Below are 17361 nucleotides of genomic sequence, written 5' to 3' on the forward strand. Positions count from 1 at the left end.
TGTGGTTTAGGAGCTGGGCCTGTGGCAGCGAGCCAGAGGTGACTGTCAGCCAAAAAGGAGCCAGGAGGTGTTTGTGTGAATGAACTGCAATGCCTGAGGGAATGTACCAAGTGCCAGGGGTGCGTTTGCTCAGGCACTTTTCAGGGAAGTGCCCTTTTCAGGGAGGGCCTCTGTAGAAGGGAGCAGGGGTGGCTTCACTCTGCGGTCTGCAGGCGCAGCCCTGGGCTGGGCAGGACCTGCTGGCCGGCTCTGCTGACCCTTTGGCCATCTCTCCAGCCGTCAGTGGAGGCGTTGGAACCGAATATTTCGTAGAAAGTGCCGGGATGTGGTGAAGTCCAAGTTCTTCTACTGGCTTGTCATCCTGCTGGTGGCACTGAACACCCTCTCCATCGCCTCTGAGCACCACTTCCAGCCAGAATGGCTGACACAGGTGCAAGGTGAGTAAAGACCCTGAGGGAGAGGGAGGGCCTGGGATCCCCTGCTGCCCTGGAGACATGTGAACTCTTGCTGTGCACGCACAGCCACACTGCATGGCACGGGAGCTGTGAGACACATGCAGTCTTGCTCGTGCACACAAACACAGCCAGCACACAAGTGTGTGTACACCATCCCCACTGCACTCTCACACAGCTGCACATTGGACACATGTGGTGCACACAGTTATACATCCACAGTGTATATATTCTTAGGGACATGGGTTTGCCTGGTGAACACACATAGTGTATACGTTTACAGCTGTACGTGCATAGTGCACACAAACACGCGTTGCATGCACTCACACGCTACAGCCACGTGCATTTATGCATGCAGTCATACCACCTGCAACCCCTCATGCAAACACACACAGGCACACGGAATACAGCTATGCACACATGTACACAGGTCAGCCACATGTACACACACACACGCGCGCAGCCCAGAACACATGCGCACACTGCATGTACTCACATGCACAGGTCAGCCACACTCTCACATGTTTAAGTGCAGAGTTGCACATCACCCTTCTTCTCACCTTCTTCTCCGATGAGTTCCCTGAAAAACAGCATTTGCTGCAGCTACAGCTCAGGGCTCGGTGGTAGGCAGAGGAGGGAGGTGAGCAGCACTGCCCTCCTTCCTTCCTGTTGTGCCATGCTGAGATGAAGAGGTCCATGTTCTGATGGGCTGGATCTCCCACCCCAGATAATGCCAACCGGGTGCTGCTAGCACTCTTTGTGGCTGAGATGCTGCTGAAGATGTACGCACTGGGCCTGCGCCAGTACTTCATGTCGCTCTTCAACCGCTTTGACTGCTTCGTGGTGTGTGCGGGGATTCTGGAGATCATTCTGGTGGAGCTCGGCACTTTGTCACCACTGGGCATCTCTGTGCTGCGTTGCATCCGGCTCCTCCGCATCTTCAAGATCACCAGGTTGGGGAAGGAGCTCTGTGGGTGCTGGTGGCTCATGGTCCCCAGGCATCACTGGCCTTGTGCCTGGGGAGGGCTGCAGCATGAGCAGAACCGGTAGCTTCTGGATGGAGGAACAAGGCCAAGCTGGGGATTTCTGTCCCCAGGAGATAGTCTGGGAGTGGCGAGTAGGACACAGCAGGGCTTGCTTGAAGTCTCTTGGGGTCCCCTCTCTCTCTCTGGGTTCTGGGGTGTTGTAAATGGGGGTGCTGTGGAACAGAGGACTTCTGGCTTCTCTTTCTGGCACCAACCCACTGTGTGTTCATCCCCCTTCCCCATCCTGCCTGTTGGTCCCCTGTGCAGGCATCAGGGTGTCTTCCTTGTCACACCATGCCTGGAGCTTCATTTCCACCTCCTGGGGCCTGCCTGGAGCAGTCCCAGTGCCCAGCATGTGAGTGGTGCTGGTTCAGCGTCCCCTTGCTGGGCTGCTGGCATATTTCCCTGGGCCAGGAGGTCTGTTCCCTGCACTTGCCTGGTCCTCCCCACAGCCTTCCCCACTCCTTCACCTTCTGCACACTCCTGTTTCTCCTCTCCCTAGGTACTGGACATCCTTGAGCAATCTGGTGGCCTCCCTGCTCAACTCAGTCCGCTCCATTGCTTCTCTGCTCCTCCTCCTCTTTCTCTTCATCATCGTCTTTGCACTGCTGGGCATGCAGCTCTTTGGGGGCAAGTTTGACTTTGAGGACATGGAGGTGCGGCGCAGCACATTTGACAACTTCCCCCAGGCCCTCATCAGTGTCTTCCAGGTGAGGGAAGTGCAGCAGGGGAGGACAGGGTGCAGGAAGTCTCGCCTGTGCTGTGGGTTCCCTGGCAAGAGCTGGGCTCAGAGAGATGAATGTGGTTTTGAGGCAGGAGCAGGGAAATGTGACTGGGGCCATGAACAGTAGTGCAGGTTCAGGTCTGAGCAGGGAGGTGAGGTCTGCCTATGGGGCATAAGGGGCTGTGAGGGTTCGGGGCTGGAGCCAGGAGGGCCAGAATCGAGCTGTGGGGTTCTGCTGTGCTCTGCTGCGGGGGGTCTTGAGTCCCTATTTCTGGTCTTCTCCCAGATCCTGACCGGAGAAGACTGGAATTCAATCATGTATGATGGGATCATGGCCTACGGGGGCCCGTCCTTTCCTGGCATGCTGGTCTGCATCTACTTCATCATCCTCTTCGTTTGTGGGAACTGTATCCTCTGCCTGCGAAGCCAGGCCCAGCCCCATAGCATCAGCTATGCAGGACTGACTCTTTAAGGTTTCCAGTGCTTGCCTTAAGCTTTTCTGTTCTGAACACCAGGGGAACAAACCACAGGCTTCACGGCTTGCAATGGTGGTGGCTGGGGTCTGGAGATGGAGTAAGGCACGCTGCAGGGCAGGTTTGGATCACCAGCAGGCAGAGATTCAGCTGTCAGTCAATGCAGTAACAAGATTGAGCTGGACGGATTGAGCTAACGCAGAGAGGGGGCAGCCAGCCCAGAGCTCAGTATGCACAAGGATAGGTGCAGAGTTAGAGATCACCAGCCAGGGTTCTCTCAAGAGCTGAACTCCAGGAAGGTTTCTCAGGGCCCCCTGGTGACCATGGGCAGCTCTGGCCACGTTCTCCAAACAGGATCCAAGTTCATATCCTTAGTGTTGTCCCTCCAGATATCCTCCTGAATGTCTTTCTGGCCATTGCAGTTGATAACCTGGCCGAGGCCGAGAGCCTGACCTTAGCCCAGAAGGCCAAAGCAGAGGAACGCAAGCGGCGGAAGATGTCCAGGTGAGTGCTGCAGTCCCTGGCAGTGGGAGCTCCCAAACCAGGTGCTTTGGTGTCAGGGGACTCATGCCCCTGACCAGAGTTCAGTTCCTGCTCTCCCCTCCCTGCTCAGAGGCTACCCAGAGAAGTCTGAAGATGAGAAGCAGATGCTGGCAAAGAAGCTTGAGCAGAAAGCAAAGGGAGAAGGGATTCCCACAACAGCCAAGGTCAGTGCTGTTGTGGCTGGGCCTTGGAGAGCTCCTGGTGATGGATCAGTCTCCTCCAGCCAGGGCTAACAAAGGCTTGGAGCTGGCCTGGGTCTGGACTCTTTTGGGCCAGAATTACTCCTCACTTTATCATTCACTAGTGATGGCACCTCTCTGGGCACAGGCAGGACGTGTTGCATGGTGAGACAGGTCCATTGCTGGGGATCCTTCTCCTCTGATTAATTTCCTTAGCCACAGCCAGTTGTCAGTGGTTGAGATACACTGGTACACACCAGTGTGGAGGGGAGCAGAGCAGGTCAGCAGCATCCCAGGCCTTCTTTATATCCACACCAGCACTCGTGTGCAAAATCCTGTATTCAACTGTGCTGACTGTGTGTCAAGCTGCCTTTTGTAAGCATGTGGCTGCAGCTACTTCCCTATCCACTTTCCAGAGATGCCCCATGGGCACTCACCCAAGAGTCACCCCATTCCACCCATGATATAAATGCATGACCCCAGGCTCTTGCCCAGCACATGTTCCCCTGTCCCATCCTCTTGGTATTGCTCTTTGCTCAGATTGCAGCATCCCTGAGATGTTTCCCCTCACCCTGCTCCATCTGGGCCAGGGCTCCATGCGCTTGGTGCTGTATGGGCCATATGCAGAGGCACTGATTGCCTCATATGGCTTCTAACATGATAGGGTCTGGCCAATATGCAACATTCGACAGCAGTACTGGCACGCGCAGCTGCATGTCCTTCTATCTGTCTCTCCCTTGTTCCAGTTAAAAGTGGACGAATTTGAATCGAATGTCAATGAGATCAAAGACCCCTACCCTTCTGCAGACTTTCCAGGTAAGACTTGTCCCTGGCAGGGCCGCAGGAAAGCTGGGGAGACACTGCAGAGGGATCATGCCAGAACTCAGGCTGTGTGAGGAGCAGAGGATGCAGTGACCCTCCTCCAGCCTCAGGGTACTGAGGTCTTTCTGACACAGATGCCAAATCAGGAACAAAAGATTGTCCATAAGGTCACATTCCCTCTCTATCTCTGTGTGATTTTTTTTCTTTTTCCCTCCTTGTAACGACCCTGCAGGTGACGATGAGGAAGACGAGCCAGAAATCCCCCTTAGTCCTCGGCCACGTCCCCTTGCAGAGCTACAGCTGAAAGAGAAGGCCGTTCCCATGCCTGAAGCTAGCTCCTTCTTCATCTTCAGCCCAACCAACAAGTAGGCACTGACCCTTGTCTTGGGAAGCCAGGCCTGGCCCAGGTAACCCTGGCACTGACCCATTGGGGTCCTACTTGTGCATAACAGTCAGCTCTGAAGAGAGCCATCTTGCTGGGAAAAGTCTTCTCTCTGGAAGGGCTAGCACAGACACCCCTTCATGCCTAGGGCCTTCCTGTCCTCAAGGTTTAGCCATAGCCCTCTTCCAGGCTCCTGTGGTCCTGTCTAATGTTCCTTTGGCCCCTCGCAGCATCTCGCGCCATTTCTGTCCCTGGCAGGTTTCGGATGCTCTGTCACAGAATTGTCAATGCCACCTGGTTCACCAACTTCATCCTGCTCTTCATTCTGCTCAGCAGCATCTCGCTGGCAGCTGAAGATCCCATCCGGGCGGAGTCCTTCCGCAACCAGGTGCCTGTGTAGCTGTGGAGGGTTGGGATGGGTCAGGAAGACCTCATGGAGACATGCAGGTCCCTAGTAAGCAGAGACCTGCTTGCTAGATGTCATGCCTGAACAGGCAGCTGTGATTTCATCTCTGCCTCTGGGAGGAAGGGCTGTTGTGTTTTCAATTCAGGGCACAGCTGGGACAAGGTTTTACTGCTCCATGTCTCAGTTTACTTCTGGATGAAGAGATCCACCTGGCAGAGTGTGTGAGATTACCTTCGTTCAAGACTGTGGTGGCTTATTGGGGATGGGGACATACCATGAGGTGGCAAACAGGACCGCTGTTTGTTGCAGCACCCTGAAGTACTGCCCAGCATGGAGCAGTGGTAGCCACAGGTCTAGCCAAATGAGGCGCAAATGGGTCTGCACCAGTGCATTGTCAGGCAGGGACTGGGGGGCTCTCACATGAGACAGCTTCCCAGGGCACTCTGCTTTTGGAGATCAGATGCTTTCAGGTGAGTCAGGTCAAGCCTTACTCATTTGGAAACTGAGAGCTTTGTCCCAGGTTACAGGTTGGATCGTGCACTGGGGAAAATCAGCAAAGCTGACGGAAATTTGAGAGTTTACAGGCTCTTTACAGGCATTGAGTTTACAGGCCCTGTTGAGTTAGATGGGCTCCCCAGTCCACAGAGTGGAGGGCAAAACCCCAATGCCGGGATGTTTGAACACATGTCACCCAAATCTCATCCCAGTTCTGGTGCTTCTGTCCCCAGATTCTTGGATACTTTGACATTGGCTTCACCTCTGTCTTCACAGTCGAAATTGTCTTGAAGGTGAGTCCCCTTGCCCTATGATCCTGGCCATGTGAATGACCCAGGGCATGGGTCTAGACTGTTCTGGGCATGGGCACTCATGCTTTTTGGGCACAAGCTCGAGGTCCCAGCAAGGAGAAGCTTCCAGCTGATCCTCATGTCTCCAGAGTTCAGGTAGTCTAGGCGTGACCTCCCCCAGCAGCCACATGTCCCCTCCAGTGAGGTCAGGCTGCACTGTGACACAGGGATAGGTGTGCCAAGGCACCAGCATTTTTTTTCTGACATACCCTTAAGAAAACTTTGAGAAAGAGAAAGCAATGGAAATCTGAGTGGAGATCTGAGCAGGATAATATGCCTAGGCCATGGAGCTGTGAGAAGCCCCTCATGCCTTGTCCTCCCCAGGGCTGTGGAAGGACCATGTTCCCAAGCCCTGCCTGACTTCTAACTCCTTCTGCTCCCCAGATGACAGCCTATGGTGCTTTCCTGCACAAAGGCTCCTTCTGCAGGAATTCTTTCAATATCCTTGACTTGCTGGTGGTTGCTGTCTCCCTCATCTCCATGGGAATTGAGTAAGCACTTCAACGCTTCATGGGGTGGGCGCTGGCAGGTTTAGCCTGGCAGGGCATCTGGGGTGCTGATGCTCTCTGCACTGGATGGAGGATGAGCAGGCAGCACAAGGGCTGGGCATGAGCCCACGTGTTAGTGTCCATCAAGTCATGCTTAGGGGGACAGGGTGTGGACAACTGGGAGGCAGGGAAGAAACTCCTTGGGCATCAAAGATGGAGATCTGGGAAGGAATTAATTCTGGAGCTGCTTTCTACAGCCGCCAGTGTCTACTGGCCTTCTGTGGGGCGATGGCTTAGTGGCATCCGTGTGTCTCTGCCACCCGTGCCCCTCACCCCTGGTCTCAGCCTGATGTCCAGGCTGCTCTGGGCAGGGGAATCCCCCATCTCAGCTCTGCCCTCTTCTTCAGGTCCAGCGCCATCTCAGTGGTGAAGATCCTCCGGGTGCTGAGGGTGCTGAGGCCTCTGCGAGCCATTAACAGGGCAAAGGGGCTAAAGGTAAAGGAAGGCCAGGGCTGGGGGTCCTCATGGGTTGTTACGTGGCGTCATGCCCTGGGGGGTGTGCGGGGCCAGGAACCCAGTTCCCACTCTGGGTCTGTGGAAGGGGTCTGCCCCATCCCACTGCTCTCAGCAGGATCCTACTCTCCCTGGGGCCCATCACTGCAGTGAGAGGGTGTGGGGGACACAGTAGGGGCTTGCCCCAGCCATGCTGACATGTGCACTGTTCTCGACCTCCACAGCACGTGGTCCAGTGCGTGTTTGTGGCCATCAAGACTATCGGTAACATTGTGGTTGTCACGACATTGCTGCAGTTCATGTTTGCCTGCATCGGGGTCCAGCTCTTCAAGGTGAGAGGTATCTCAGGTGGGCAGGAGAGACATTTTGCTCAGGCATATCCTGGGCAGGCTCTTCTAGTCATAGCCCTTGGGGATGGAGTCTCCCAGTGTCGAGGTCACAGAGGCTGTACTCTCTATGCTCTGCAAGTCCTGCCTGCGCTGGACCTCTCAGCAGAAGAGCCTGCACTGGGAGGAGAGCAGGAAACACCCAGGATACTGTCAGGTCCAGACAGCATATCTAAAGAGACCTGCTTCCTCGCCCCACTTAGTGCCTCAGTTTCCCCATTCTAAGGTGGAAAGTGCTTCTGACATGGATCCTCTGTTCTTTGGATGGAAAGTGTTTCTTTTTCACAGCACCTCTCTTGCTTTCTGACCCTGGGCTGCTCCGAGGCAGAGCTGGCCCTGGCTGAGCTCAGCTTTGTTCTAATAATAGACACTCTGCAGACTGAGAAGACCTGTCAGCATACTTTAACTTTTAGTTAATTCTATGGTTGCTGCTTTCTTCCCTGTTTTCCAAATAGTTGGCTCCCAGATAGAAAGGGCTAGATAGGTCTTAACTCATGGCCCTGTAAGATTTATTCCTATCACTAGGGAACATTTACTTGTCTCAGCCTGGGATTCACAAAATGGCTCCTGTAAGACCCTGTGAACTGGGTTGTGTTGACATGCAGAGTGGGAAGCCAGCTGTGGTGTGAGGTGGGAGCCAGAGGCAGGATGGGGACTGAGTGTGTGCTGTGAGAAAGTCAAAACTCCCCAGGGCTTCTGAAGTCACAACAAGATCATAGCCTCTCCTGATCTCTGTTAAATACAGGGCAAGTTCTATAGATGCACAGATCCATCCAAGATGACAGAGAAGGAGTGCAGGTAAGAGCTCTTTGCAGCTCAGCCTCAGCAGGGCAGTGGCCAGAGAGGGGAGGGGTGGGAGGAGGGCTTCTGGTGGGGGCTGCTTGTGTGCCTGCATGGGGATATTGCATCCAAAAATTGGGGCTGGGGTCTTGTGCTGTTCTCCCTCACCCTGCGGCAAATAAGAAACAAGCGCGGGGACATCTTGTCCTCCCAGGGACTGAAGAGCCCTGATCCAGTGCCGCAGCAGGTGAGCTAAAGGGGACTCTGGGCAGTGAGCACCACATCCCTTCTGCTGCAGGGGCTATTTCATCAACTATGTGGATGGGGACCCCACGCAGATTGAGCTACAGCAGCGTGTCTGGTTGCACAGCAGCTTCCATTTCGACAACGTCTTCTCAGCCATGATGTCACTTTTCACTGTCTCCACCTTCGAGGGCTGGCCAGAGTGAGTCTGGCAGCGTGTGGGGGCTGCAGAGGGACGGGGTTGTGCTGGGAGCAGGTCACTGCAGCTGTCCATAAAGACAGGAGAGCTGCCCAGGCTGGGGAGTAGGGCTGGCCATCCTGGCAGCGGCTGTGGAGCTGACGAGGTCATCCTAGCAGCCCTGTCCCACTGTTGTTGGATCTGGCGTGTCACCAGAGCTCTCCATAACCTTCAAGAGGAGAGATTGTCTTTCCCTCTTAATTAGGATCTCTCTTGCCTTCCTTTCTCTCTTGTAGGCTGCTATACATGGCCATTGACACTAATGCTGAGGATACAGGCCCTATCTACAACTACCGGGTGGAGATTGCAATGTTCTTCATCATCTACATCATCCTCATTGCCTTCTTCATGATGAATATCTTTGTGGGCTTTGTCATTGTCACCTTCCAGGAGCAGGGTGAGAGCGAGTACAAGAACTGTGAGCTGGACAAGAACCAGGTAATGGGACTTCTGGGGCAAGGCAAGGTGGACCAGCCCTGGATCTGGGAGTGCTGGGGCTGGCTGATTTGGAGCAGCCCTTGGTGATGGCATTGCCTGGCGCAGATGAGTTGAACCTGCTCACTGCTGGGGCAGGGTCAGCTGGACACCTGCCTAGTGCAACGCAAGCTTTCCAAGGGAAGGGGAGAGTGGACCAGAAACAGGGAGTGGGCCTTCTGTGGGGTGCCCAGACTGAGCTGGAGCAGAGGGTTGCATCCAGTTCTGGGCTCCCCAGTAGAAAAGTGACATGAGCGTTCTGGAGTGAGTCCAGCAAAGGGCCACCAAGGCCCATTGAGGGTCTGGAGCATCTGTCATACCAGGAGAGACTGAGAACCAAGTCTGTTTGGTGCTGACAAGAGAGGGCTCATAGGGATCTTACCTGTGTGTATAAATACCTAATGGGAGGGTGCAGCCAGGCTCTTTTCAGTTGTGCCCAGTGACAGGACAAAAGACAATGGGCACAAACTGAAGAAAACAAGAATTTCCATTTAAATGTGAAAAACCCCTTTTTTATGGTGAAGGTGGTCAAGCACTGGAAGAGGTTTCCCAGAGAGGTTATTAAGTCTCCATCTTTGGAGGTATTCAAAACCTAACTGGACACAGTCTTGGACAACATGCTGGTACCTGGCCTTGCTTTGGGCAGGGAACTTTGACTAGACCATCTCCAGAGGTACCTTCCGCAGTCAGTCCTTCTGTGATGCTGTCATGCTGTGATTCTGTCTGGGGACACTGAGGTTGAAAGCAGCAGAACCAAGACCAGCATCAGCAGAGGACATGGTGCATGCTGGGGAAGACAGCTAGACAGCGATGCCTGCTGGCCCACAGAAGATGCTGGCATGCTCGTGTGCTGAGCAAGCCTGCAGAGGCGGCATGGGCACCTTGAACTGAAGGTGCTGGGGGTGGTGTGAGCTGCCCATCAACCCAGCAGAGGTGGCTCTGGCTGTCTGGGGAAGAAAAGGCCTGCTCAGCACCTCCCAAGTGCAGAGAGAAAACTCAGTGCCCCCTTCACCCCTGGTTCATGTGAGGTCTTCAGGCTGCTCTGGGCCACCCCTGAGAGGCCCTGGAAAAGTGCCATGATAACCAGGCAGGCTCAGGACTGGAAGGATTGGTACAAGGGCAGCATGGCAATCTTTGGAGGCAAGCAGTGGCTTTGGAAACTTGGTCCTGTGTGGATGCTCTGGGGGTGTATTTGCAGCAGATACTCAAATCATCAGTGTCCCTGGCTTGACTGAGAGAGAAGCAGGGGATCCAACTTGTGTCTGTGGGGATGTGCAGTGTTGCCAGTGGTGTTGACTCTGTGCCTGAGCCCCAGGCACTGCCCTGTGCCCCTCAGTGGGATCACACCTGTCCTCCTCTCCCCAGCGCCAGTGTGTGCAGTATGCGCTGAAGGCTCGCCCACTCCGGCGCTACATCCCCAAGAATCCCTACCAGTACCAGATCTGGTATGTGGTCACCTCCTCCTACTTTGAGTACCTCATGTTCTTCCTGATCCTGCTGAACACCATCTGCCTGGGCATGCAGGTAAGGGGCACAGTGCCCACCACGAGCGATGAAGGGATGTCCATGGCAGCATCCCTGCCACATCCCGGAGAGCTTCTGGGGAGGAGGTCTTTCCTACACAGCAAAGGTCATTGTGTGTGTTCAGTACCTCTGGGGATAGGACAAAGTGGGACTTGTTGGGTGTGGGGAGCTCAAAGAAGGGGCTTCCAGGAGCAATTTTCCTTTTTGATGACCATTGTTCGGCCATAGGTCTGTGGGAGGGGAGGGTTGCATCCAGCACACACCTCCGCTCACAACAGACCTGCCCTGGGCTAACATGGCTCCTCCTGCCTTCTCAGCATTACAACCAGTCTGCAGAAATGAACCATATCTCAGACATCCTCAACGTGGCCTTCACCATCCTCTTCACCCTGGAGATGATCCTGAAGCTCATGGCCTTTAAAGCCAAGGTGAGAAGAGAGCATGTTCCAGAGAGCCGGAGAGGGCCACAAGCCAGGCCAAGGGGGGTGCATTTACCCTGCATTTGGCATCTGTCCAGTACAAACGCCCCCAGGCCTGCAACTCCAGAGACCTTTTCCTTAGGAGACCTTTGGGGATCCCCATGCATGGGACTTGTGAGTTTCTGGAAGGACTACTTTTTTTCTGGGCTACCTGTGCTAACCAAATCCATCCCAACCCAGCCAGCCATTCTTCCCGTCTTCAGGGTCATCTGTCACTGGTGGGGTCATAGCTCTAGCCACCTTGATCCACCCTTCTCATTTCACACCACTGCAAGACAGGACTGAGCAGAGGGTACCAGGCCTGACCAGCATCCCTTCCCTTGGCTCTCCTTGAGATGCCAGAGGTCACTGATGATCCTTCCAGCACTCCTTCCTCTGGGCTGCAGTAACTGTCTCCTCCTTAACTTGACCCTTGGATGCTCACTCCTCTTCTCTGGCTCTTCCCTGGCAGGGCTACTTTGGGGACCCTTGGAATGTCTTCGACTTCCTCATAGTGATTGGCAGCATCATTGATGTCATCCTCAGCGAGATTGACGTAAGTGTCAGGCTGCTTGCGCGTGAGGTCCTGCAGAGCACCACTGTTGGCATCCTGCTGAACCTGAGTTATAGTGCTGCCTTGGGGTGAGACAGGATGCCAGTGTGATGTCCAGCTCTGCAGAATATTGGTATCCTCTCCTCTCTCCCTGCTCTGCTTGGTTCTGAGGGACAAGCCAGGATCAGCCCATGGTTTGAGTGCGTGGAGATCACAGCTGTGGTCCTATGGACCTCAAAGCACTGTTTAAACATAGGGGACCAACCCCAGCTGGCCAATACGTCACACTGCCCCCTCCCTTCCCTTCCCCTAAATCTGTAGACCCTGTGATCCTGTAGAAAAGAGTCTACTCACTCAGAACTGGACCGTGAGCATCAGGACTCGTGCCAAGCCCTGCCCCACTTACTCTGCCTGTCTTCCCCATGCACACACCTGGACAGGCAGTTATCCACGCATCCAGCCTCAGATCAGTGCAGGTGGGAAGAAAAAAGGTTCCCACAGCTCCCTGCACCCACAGGACACTGCTGTCCCATGCCAGGGGAGGATAAGACACCTCAAATTTCAAGGCATTTGCTTTGCGTGTGTCCCTTTATATAGTGATCTATACATATACACATATTGACTCTATATATGTGCATATGTATACTCTATACACTCTATCAGAAGCTCTACACCATATAAACTGTGGCTGGGTGGCTGCAGGCAGTGGCTATATGGTAGGTGCTCCCCCGGGAGCATTTTCAGAGCAGTGCTAGGAAGCCAGCGTGCCGCTGTCTTTCATAGCACAGGGATATCCACACCATGTGTGTAGCAATGAAAATGCCCCGCTGCACCAGGAGGTCATGTGCTGCATTTAGCAGATCTGATGGTAACTCTAGAAGCTGCTGTAGGATCAGGTAGATTATAGATTAACCCTCTCTAGTGACTTTGCACGCCCTCTCCTCTTGGGAGCAGGGCTTCCCAGCTCTGGTGGCACTGCAGGGCTGTATCTGGCAGAGCTGCTGCCACCCCTGCATGAGGTGACCTTCAGCTGTTCTCTGTGCTGGAGTGGAGAGAGTGTTTAGGGGCCCTTATTGCTGGTCACTTTCTTCTCTGAAGGGTGGTCCAGCCTCACAGAGCTTGGCAGTGGCAGGACTGTGCAGAAGGCCAGGCAAGATTTCAAGAATGGTCCTGTATAGCCTGAGCTTCCCTGGTCCTCTCCACCAGGTCTGGGTGCTGGGGGACTAAGAGTGCCGGTCTCCCCTCTCAGGCCTCCAAGCTCTTCAGGGACCTCAGTCACAGGCAGTCCTGCTCTGACAGGTCTTGTGCTCCTCTGACCATCTGTGTCCCCTGCTGAAAGCAGAGCCCCTCGCAGCTGCCCCACCCTTCGTCTATGTGCTTTCTTCTCCATCCAGCCCACACCTCTCCAAGCATCACCAAGCTTTTCCCAGCCATCTGGTGATGTGCAGGAGGATTAGGATTAGGAAGTGGAGGGGCAACCTCACCTCCTTTCCAGTACATCTCCTCCGTGCTGAGAGGTCAGTGCAAAGTGGGTCTGTTACCTCTGATCCCCAGAAGTTGTTTGCATCCCCTGCACCCACCATAGATCACCTTGCTGGGGCAGGCAGACCTTGGGGGTGCAGTGTTTTTAGGTGGGTGGCTTTCATGAGACAAGCCTGCACCACGATGCAGGGGTGGCAGGTGACACCTCACAGCAGCCAAGCTATTCCTGGTGGCACCCAGGCACGTGACTCTGGTTTGCAAAGTCTGTCCTGTCCTCTCTCCATTCTGTTTTTTTTCTCTTCCCTCATGTTTCTGTGTGTGGCTGTCGGGATGAGGCAGTGGGGAGGGTTGTGCTGTCAGGAGCCCTCTGCTAGCCACCACAGCCAGACCCTCACGGCTGTTCAATCATCAGTTCTCCCTGGTTGCAGGGCGTGTTGAGGGGTCTGGGGCAAGAGGAAAGTAGGGATGGAGCCCCACTGGCAGTGCTACCCCAAGCTCTGAAGTGTAGGGGGCTGGCAGTGTCCATGCTGGTGTGTCACTCCTGCCACTGCCTGCCCAGGACGTTTATCCCCTTTGCAAGGTCCCACCCTCCCAGCCTCCCCAAAGCCTCCTGCGGTCACTGGCTGAGCCCCCAGGAACCAGTCTGCTCTGTGCAGAGGACACTGGGGCTGGGTCCCCACCGGGGATTGGTCGGGGGTTGGTGTCTGTGCTGGGAAAGAGTCCCCCTGCCCTAGAGCATCCTAGGCTCCCTGCAGAGAGGAGCATGTCTCCAGCCAGCTTTGAGGAGCCTCAGGGGTTTGTGTGCATATGTGTGTGTGAGAGTGACCACTCCCCTGCGTGTGCCCTATGTGTGCCCTGTGTGTGCCCTGCGTATGCCGATGTGCGTGCAGACCAGTAGTTCCCGCCTCCTGGTTAGTGGGTGAATGGTGCCAGGCAGTAGTTTGCCTCCTACTGACACATGGGACTACCAGTCTCGGTGCTTGCTCCCAGAAAACCTGCACCAGTTTGGTTTTGGTGTCGAAGCAGCTGTGCTGAGAGCAGCAAGGCTTGCGGCAGGGGAGCCGTGGGTTGGCTTGAGCTGGTCATCTTGCCTCCAGATCCCACTGGCCACAGCCCTGGGTCTGACCTGGGGGTATCCATGGAAGGCAGCAAAATTACACAGTGCTGAGATTTGGTCCGGATTTCGTGGCCCATATACCCCTGTCCTAGGTGTGTGTGTCACAGCAGGTGAGTTGGAGTGGGGCACAGAAGTGTGTGTGTTTCCCTGGCCACCCATCTGCTGCCTCTGCCCCTTAAAAGTCACGTTGCCTTGTTAGCAAGTCTGAGTGACCATTAGTCTCTTCTTGTCGTTCCCCCGTGCTCCTCCTCTTGTCCCAAATTTCCATTAGTCTTCCTGCTGCGTCTGTGTCTTCTGTAGCTATCCCTCCCTCTCTCCCATTCCTGCCTCACTTCTGCTGACTCTCTTGTTCTCTTGACAGACTGTTCTTGCATCCAGTGGCGGATTGTACTGCCTCGGCGGGGGCTGTGATGGCATTGTAAATATCAGCTGCACGTGCTTGCGGTGCATCCCTCTCCCCTTCACTGCCCATGGCCATGCCAGCATGCCTGTGGCTGGTGTTTACATGTGTCCTGCATGTCATGAAGACACACTAGATTCAGCTGCTCTCTCCAGGGCCTAGCTCTCCCCTTGCTGAGAAGGGCTTGGGGTGAGACGCACCACGCACAGGCACCCCTTCCCACCCCGAGATGTGCTGTCTGTTCCCCAGCCCTCCTGGGTCAATCTGCTCGCCCAGCCCTGCCCTCCACCATCCCACCCCCCAATACTGCAATATCTGACCTGAACGGAACATCTAACAAAGATGGCCCTGGATGTTGAGGGCAGGACAGTTGGCCTTGGTTCCTCTGATTATCACCCTTTCTGGGTAAGGCCTGTGTAAGGCTTCTTTAAAGCCGGAGAAATGGTTAGAGGGATGACTCTTGTACCATGCCTTCCCCCAGGGAGCTGGCTGTGTCCTGGGCTGAGACAACCATAGGGGTGCAGTGGGGTGGAGGTGCCCTGGGTTCATCCATAGGAGCTCTCAAAGGAGCTCTGAAAATGGGCAGAGGCTGGCTGCAGGGTCCCATGCACTGGAACCTCTTCTCAGGGCTCCCAGGGGCCCAGTGCTGGGAACTGCAGAGGGCAAGCTGGCCTTTGCTGGGCACTGGTGGGGACGTTGCATGGGAGCTGATGAGATGTTCCTGCCCACCATGCTCACTGGGCAGTTGTTAGAAACTAGGAGAGTGAAAGACAAAGGAAACAGGAGTGGGGAGAGGAGATAGTGTTTTCCAGTGCAGCCCTGGGAACTCAGAAATGCCAGACTGGGGAAGATGGAGCTGCTGGGAGGGGTGTTGACAGCTGGGTTTTGTTGCCCTGAAATAGCTGGGAGCGGGTGGGCTGCATGATGGGAGTGAGGGGAATCCAGTGGCAGCAGTAAAGGTCTGGGAGGCCAAGGGAGCATTGGGAAAGGCATCCCAAGCGGTGATGGAGTCAGGATGGACAGTGCCTGGCAGAGGCCAGGAAGGTTTCCTTATGTTTCGTGGTGGCAGAGGCTGTGGCTGAGGCTAAACCAAGGGAGCAAGTGACCAAGCCTCCAGCACCTCCAACTGCCAGTATCTCAGGTGCTCCCAGACAAAACCTGGCCATTTGAGCCCAGGAGCTGTGCCTCCTGGCTGCCCTCTTGCCTGCCCGTTCTGCCCTGAACCAGGAGTCCCCAGCCCTGGGACGTGGCTGTTTCCAGCCACCCCAAGACAGTAGGCATCACTGCAGGTAGGAGTGACAGTGGGCAGCCCCCCCCCAGAGCCACCCTGCCTTCAGTCCCTCCTTTGGTCTATGAAAGCCCTGCTGGGACATTCTCAAACCAACGCTTCTGTTCTTAAACAGCCATCATTAATGCTTCCTGTGCCTGGTGCCTGGCCTACAGCTCACCTTACCAATGGGCCCTGAGGTGGGAGCATCCCATATGGTACATGCTGGGCGAGAGCCTGAAGGGCCCTGACCCTATCCTTGGGTGGCCCTGTCTGGCTTGCAGCAAACAGCACAGCTCTCCCAGCTTGCGTTACAGCATGCCTTTCTCCCTGCAGTGTCCCATCCCCCTGGTTAACAGAATTGCTCTCATACCCATAACCAGGCATCCCGAGCAGCCTGGGGGGCAGAGATGTGATACGATGGGGCTGTGGAGATGAACTCATTGCAAAGGCTAGAGGGAAAGTGCCAGCAGATTCCCTTCGCAGTCTGGTCCTCCATGCAGGCAAGGGCTGTGGTGATCATGACTGGTGCCTGGAAAGAGAAATCTCATTACCCTACACGCCCAGGACCTGCACACCTCCTTGTCTGCCTGGAGGCATCAGCACGCACTGCCCTTCAAGTGTTTTGCTCTGCCTGCAGGACTCTGATGACAACTCCCGTGTCTCCATCACTTTCTTCCGACTGTTCCGGGTGATGCGGCTGGTGAAGCTGCTGAGCCGGGGGGAGGGTGTCAGGACCCTCCTGTGGACCTTCATCAAGTCCTTCCAGGTATGTGAGGAACAGTGTTCCCCTCCCAGACAAGCACATGCCCTGGGCTGGCAACAAGCTTTGATCCTTGGGCTGGCCAGGTGAGCAATCTGTCCTCACCAGGCAGAAGAGGCAGTGCTGGCAGGCTGCTGGCCTCAGACTGGACCAGGGGCTTGTGCTACGTAGGACAACATTGCCCGTATGGGTGGGAGGATGTTGGGGATCTCTCTGGCTGACGCCGCCGTGTGTCAGTGCTGGGCTGAGCAAGCAGGCGGGTCCTGCCTGGCCCTACCAGCCCTGGTCCCAGCAAAGCTTGCACCATGGTGCAAAGCTTGCACCAAGATCAAGGGCATGCTGCAGCTTCTCAGCACACAGTCCCTGAGCCTGGGCAGCTCCCTCAGCCCTGGGCACCCCCAGGTTGTGCTCAGCCTTTGTCCCAGCTACAGAGACCCGGTGCTCCCTTGGGGGATGGCGTAAGACTCCCATGCAGGAGAACTGGAGAGTGGGGCTAGTGGGAGGGTGGTGAAGGGGCAGGCAGAAAATAAGCTGTCCCCTCCCCACATGGAGGCCTGCATGCTGGCCTCATGCAGAAGTTCCAGATCCAGCCTCCTGTCCCTGGGTTGCATTGGTGCTGAGCCAGTGTCTCACACAAGCCATGGTCCTTTTGTCACAGGCTCTGCCGTATGTAGCCCTGCTGATAGTGATGCTTTTTTTCATCTATGCTGTGATCGGGATGCAGGTGAGAGGCACAGGGGTGGGATTTGGTCTTGAGCAGATGCCCCGAGCCTGATAGCATCTGGGGAGATGTGTTGGAGAGGGACTAGGTCCTCTGCGAGGTG

The 17361-nt window shown here is 55.3% G+C and overlaps 1 protein-coding gene across 5 annotated transcripts in view; it reads left to right on the forward strand.

The window, feature by feature from the left end:
* Window positions 1–17361, forward strand: part of CACNA1S (calcium channel, voltage-dependent, L type, alpha 1S subunit) — a 50066-nt gene that overhangs the window by 21221 nt on the left and 11484 nt on the right. For 3 of the 5 annotated variants that reach the window (XM_014946332.1, XM_014946335.1, XM_014946336.1), the window contains 22 exons: window positions 277–437; window positions 1180–1405; window positions 1980–2187; window positions 2488–2608; window positions 3064–3178; window positions 3288–3381; window positions 4143–4212; window positions 4451–4583; window positions 4859–4988; window positions 5735–5794; window positions 6236–6342; window positions 6747–6834; window positions 7077–7184; window positions 7984–8036; window positions 8317–8463; window positions 8736–8937; window positions 10339–10497; window positions 10815–10925; window positions 11428–11511; window positions 14469–14525; window positions 16415–16543; window positions 17196–17261. In XM_014946332.1, the coding sequence (XP_014801818.1) occupies window positions 277–437; window positions 1180–1405; window positions 1980–2187; window positions 2488–2608; window positions 3064–3178; window positions 3288–3381; window positions 4143–4212; window positions 4451–4583; window positions 4859–4988; window positions 5735–5794; window positions 6236–6342; window positions 6747–6834; window positions 7077–7184; window positions 7984–8036; window positions 8317–8463; window positions 8736–8937; window positions 10339–10497; window positions 10815–10925; window positions 11428–11511; window positions 14469–14525; window positions 16415–16543; window positions 17196–17261 (2629 nt within the window). The remainder of the gene's footprint in view (window positions 1–276; window positions 438–1179; window positions 1406–1979; window positions 2188–2487; window positions 2609–3063; window positions 3179–3287; window positions 3382–4142; window positions 4213–4450; window positions 4584–4858; window positions 4989–5734; window positions 5795–6235; window positions 6343–6746; window positions 6835–7076; window positions 7185–7983; window positions 8037–8316; window positions 8464–8735; window positions 8938–10338; window positions 10498–10814; window positions 10926–11427; window positions 11512–14468; window positions 14526–16414; window positions 16544–17195; window positions 17262–17361) is intronic. The other 2 variants (XM_014946334.1, XM_014946333.1) reach the window with 2 other exon arrangements.

This window comes from Calidris pugnax, unplaced genomic scaffold, assembly GCF_001431845.1.
Source record: "Calidris pugnax isolate Ruff unplaced genomic scaffold, ASM143184v1 scaffold116, whole genome shotgun sequence".
Classification (NCBI taxonomy): Eukaryota; Metazoa; Chordata; class Aves; order Charadriiformes; family Scolopacidae; genus Calidris; species Calidris pugnax.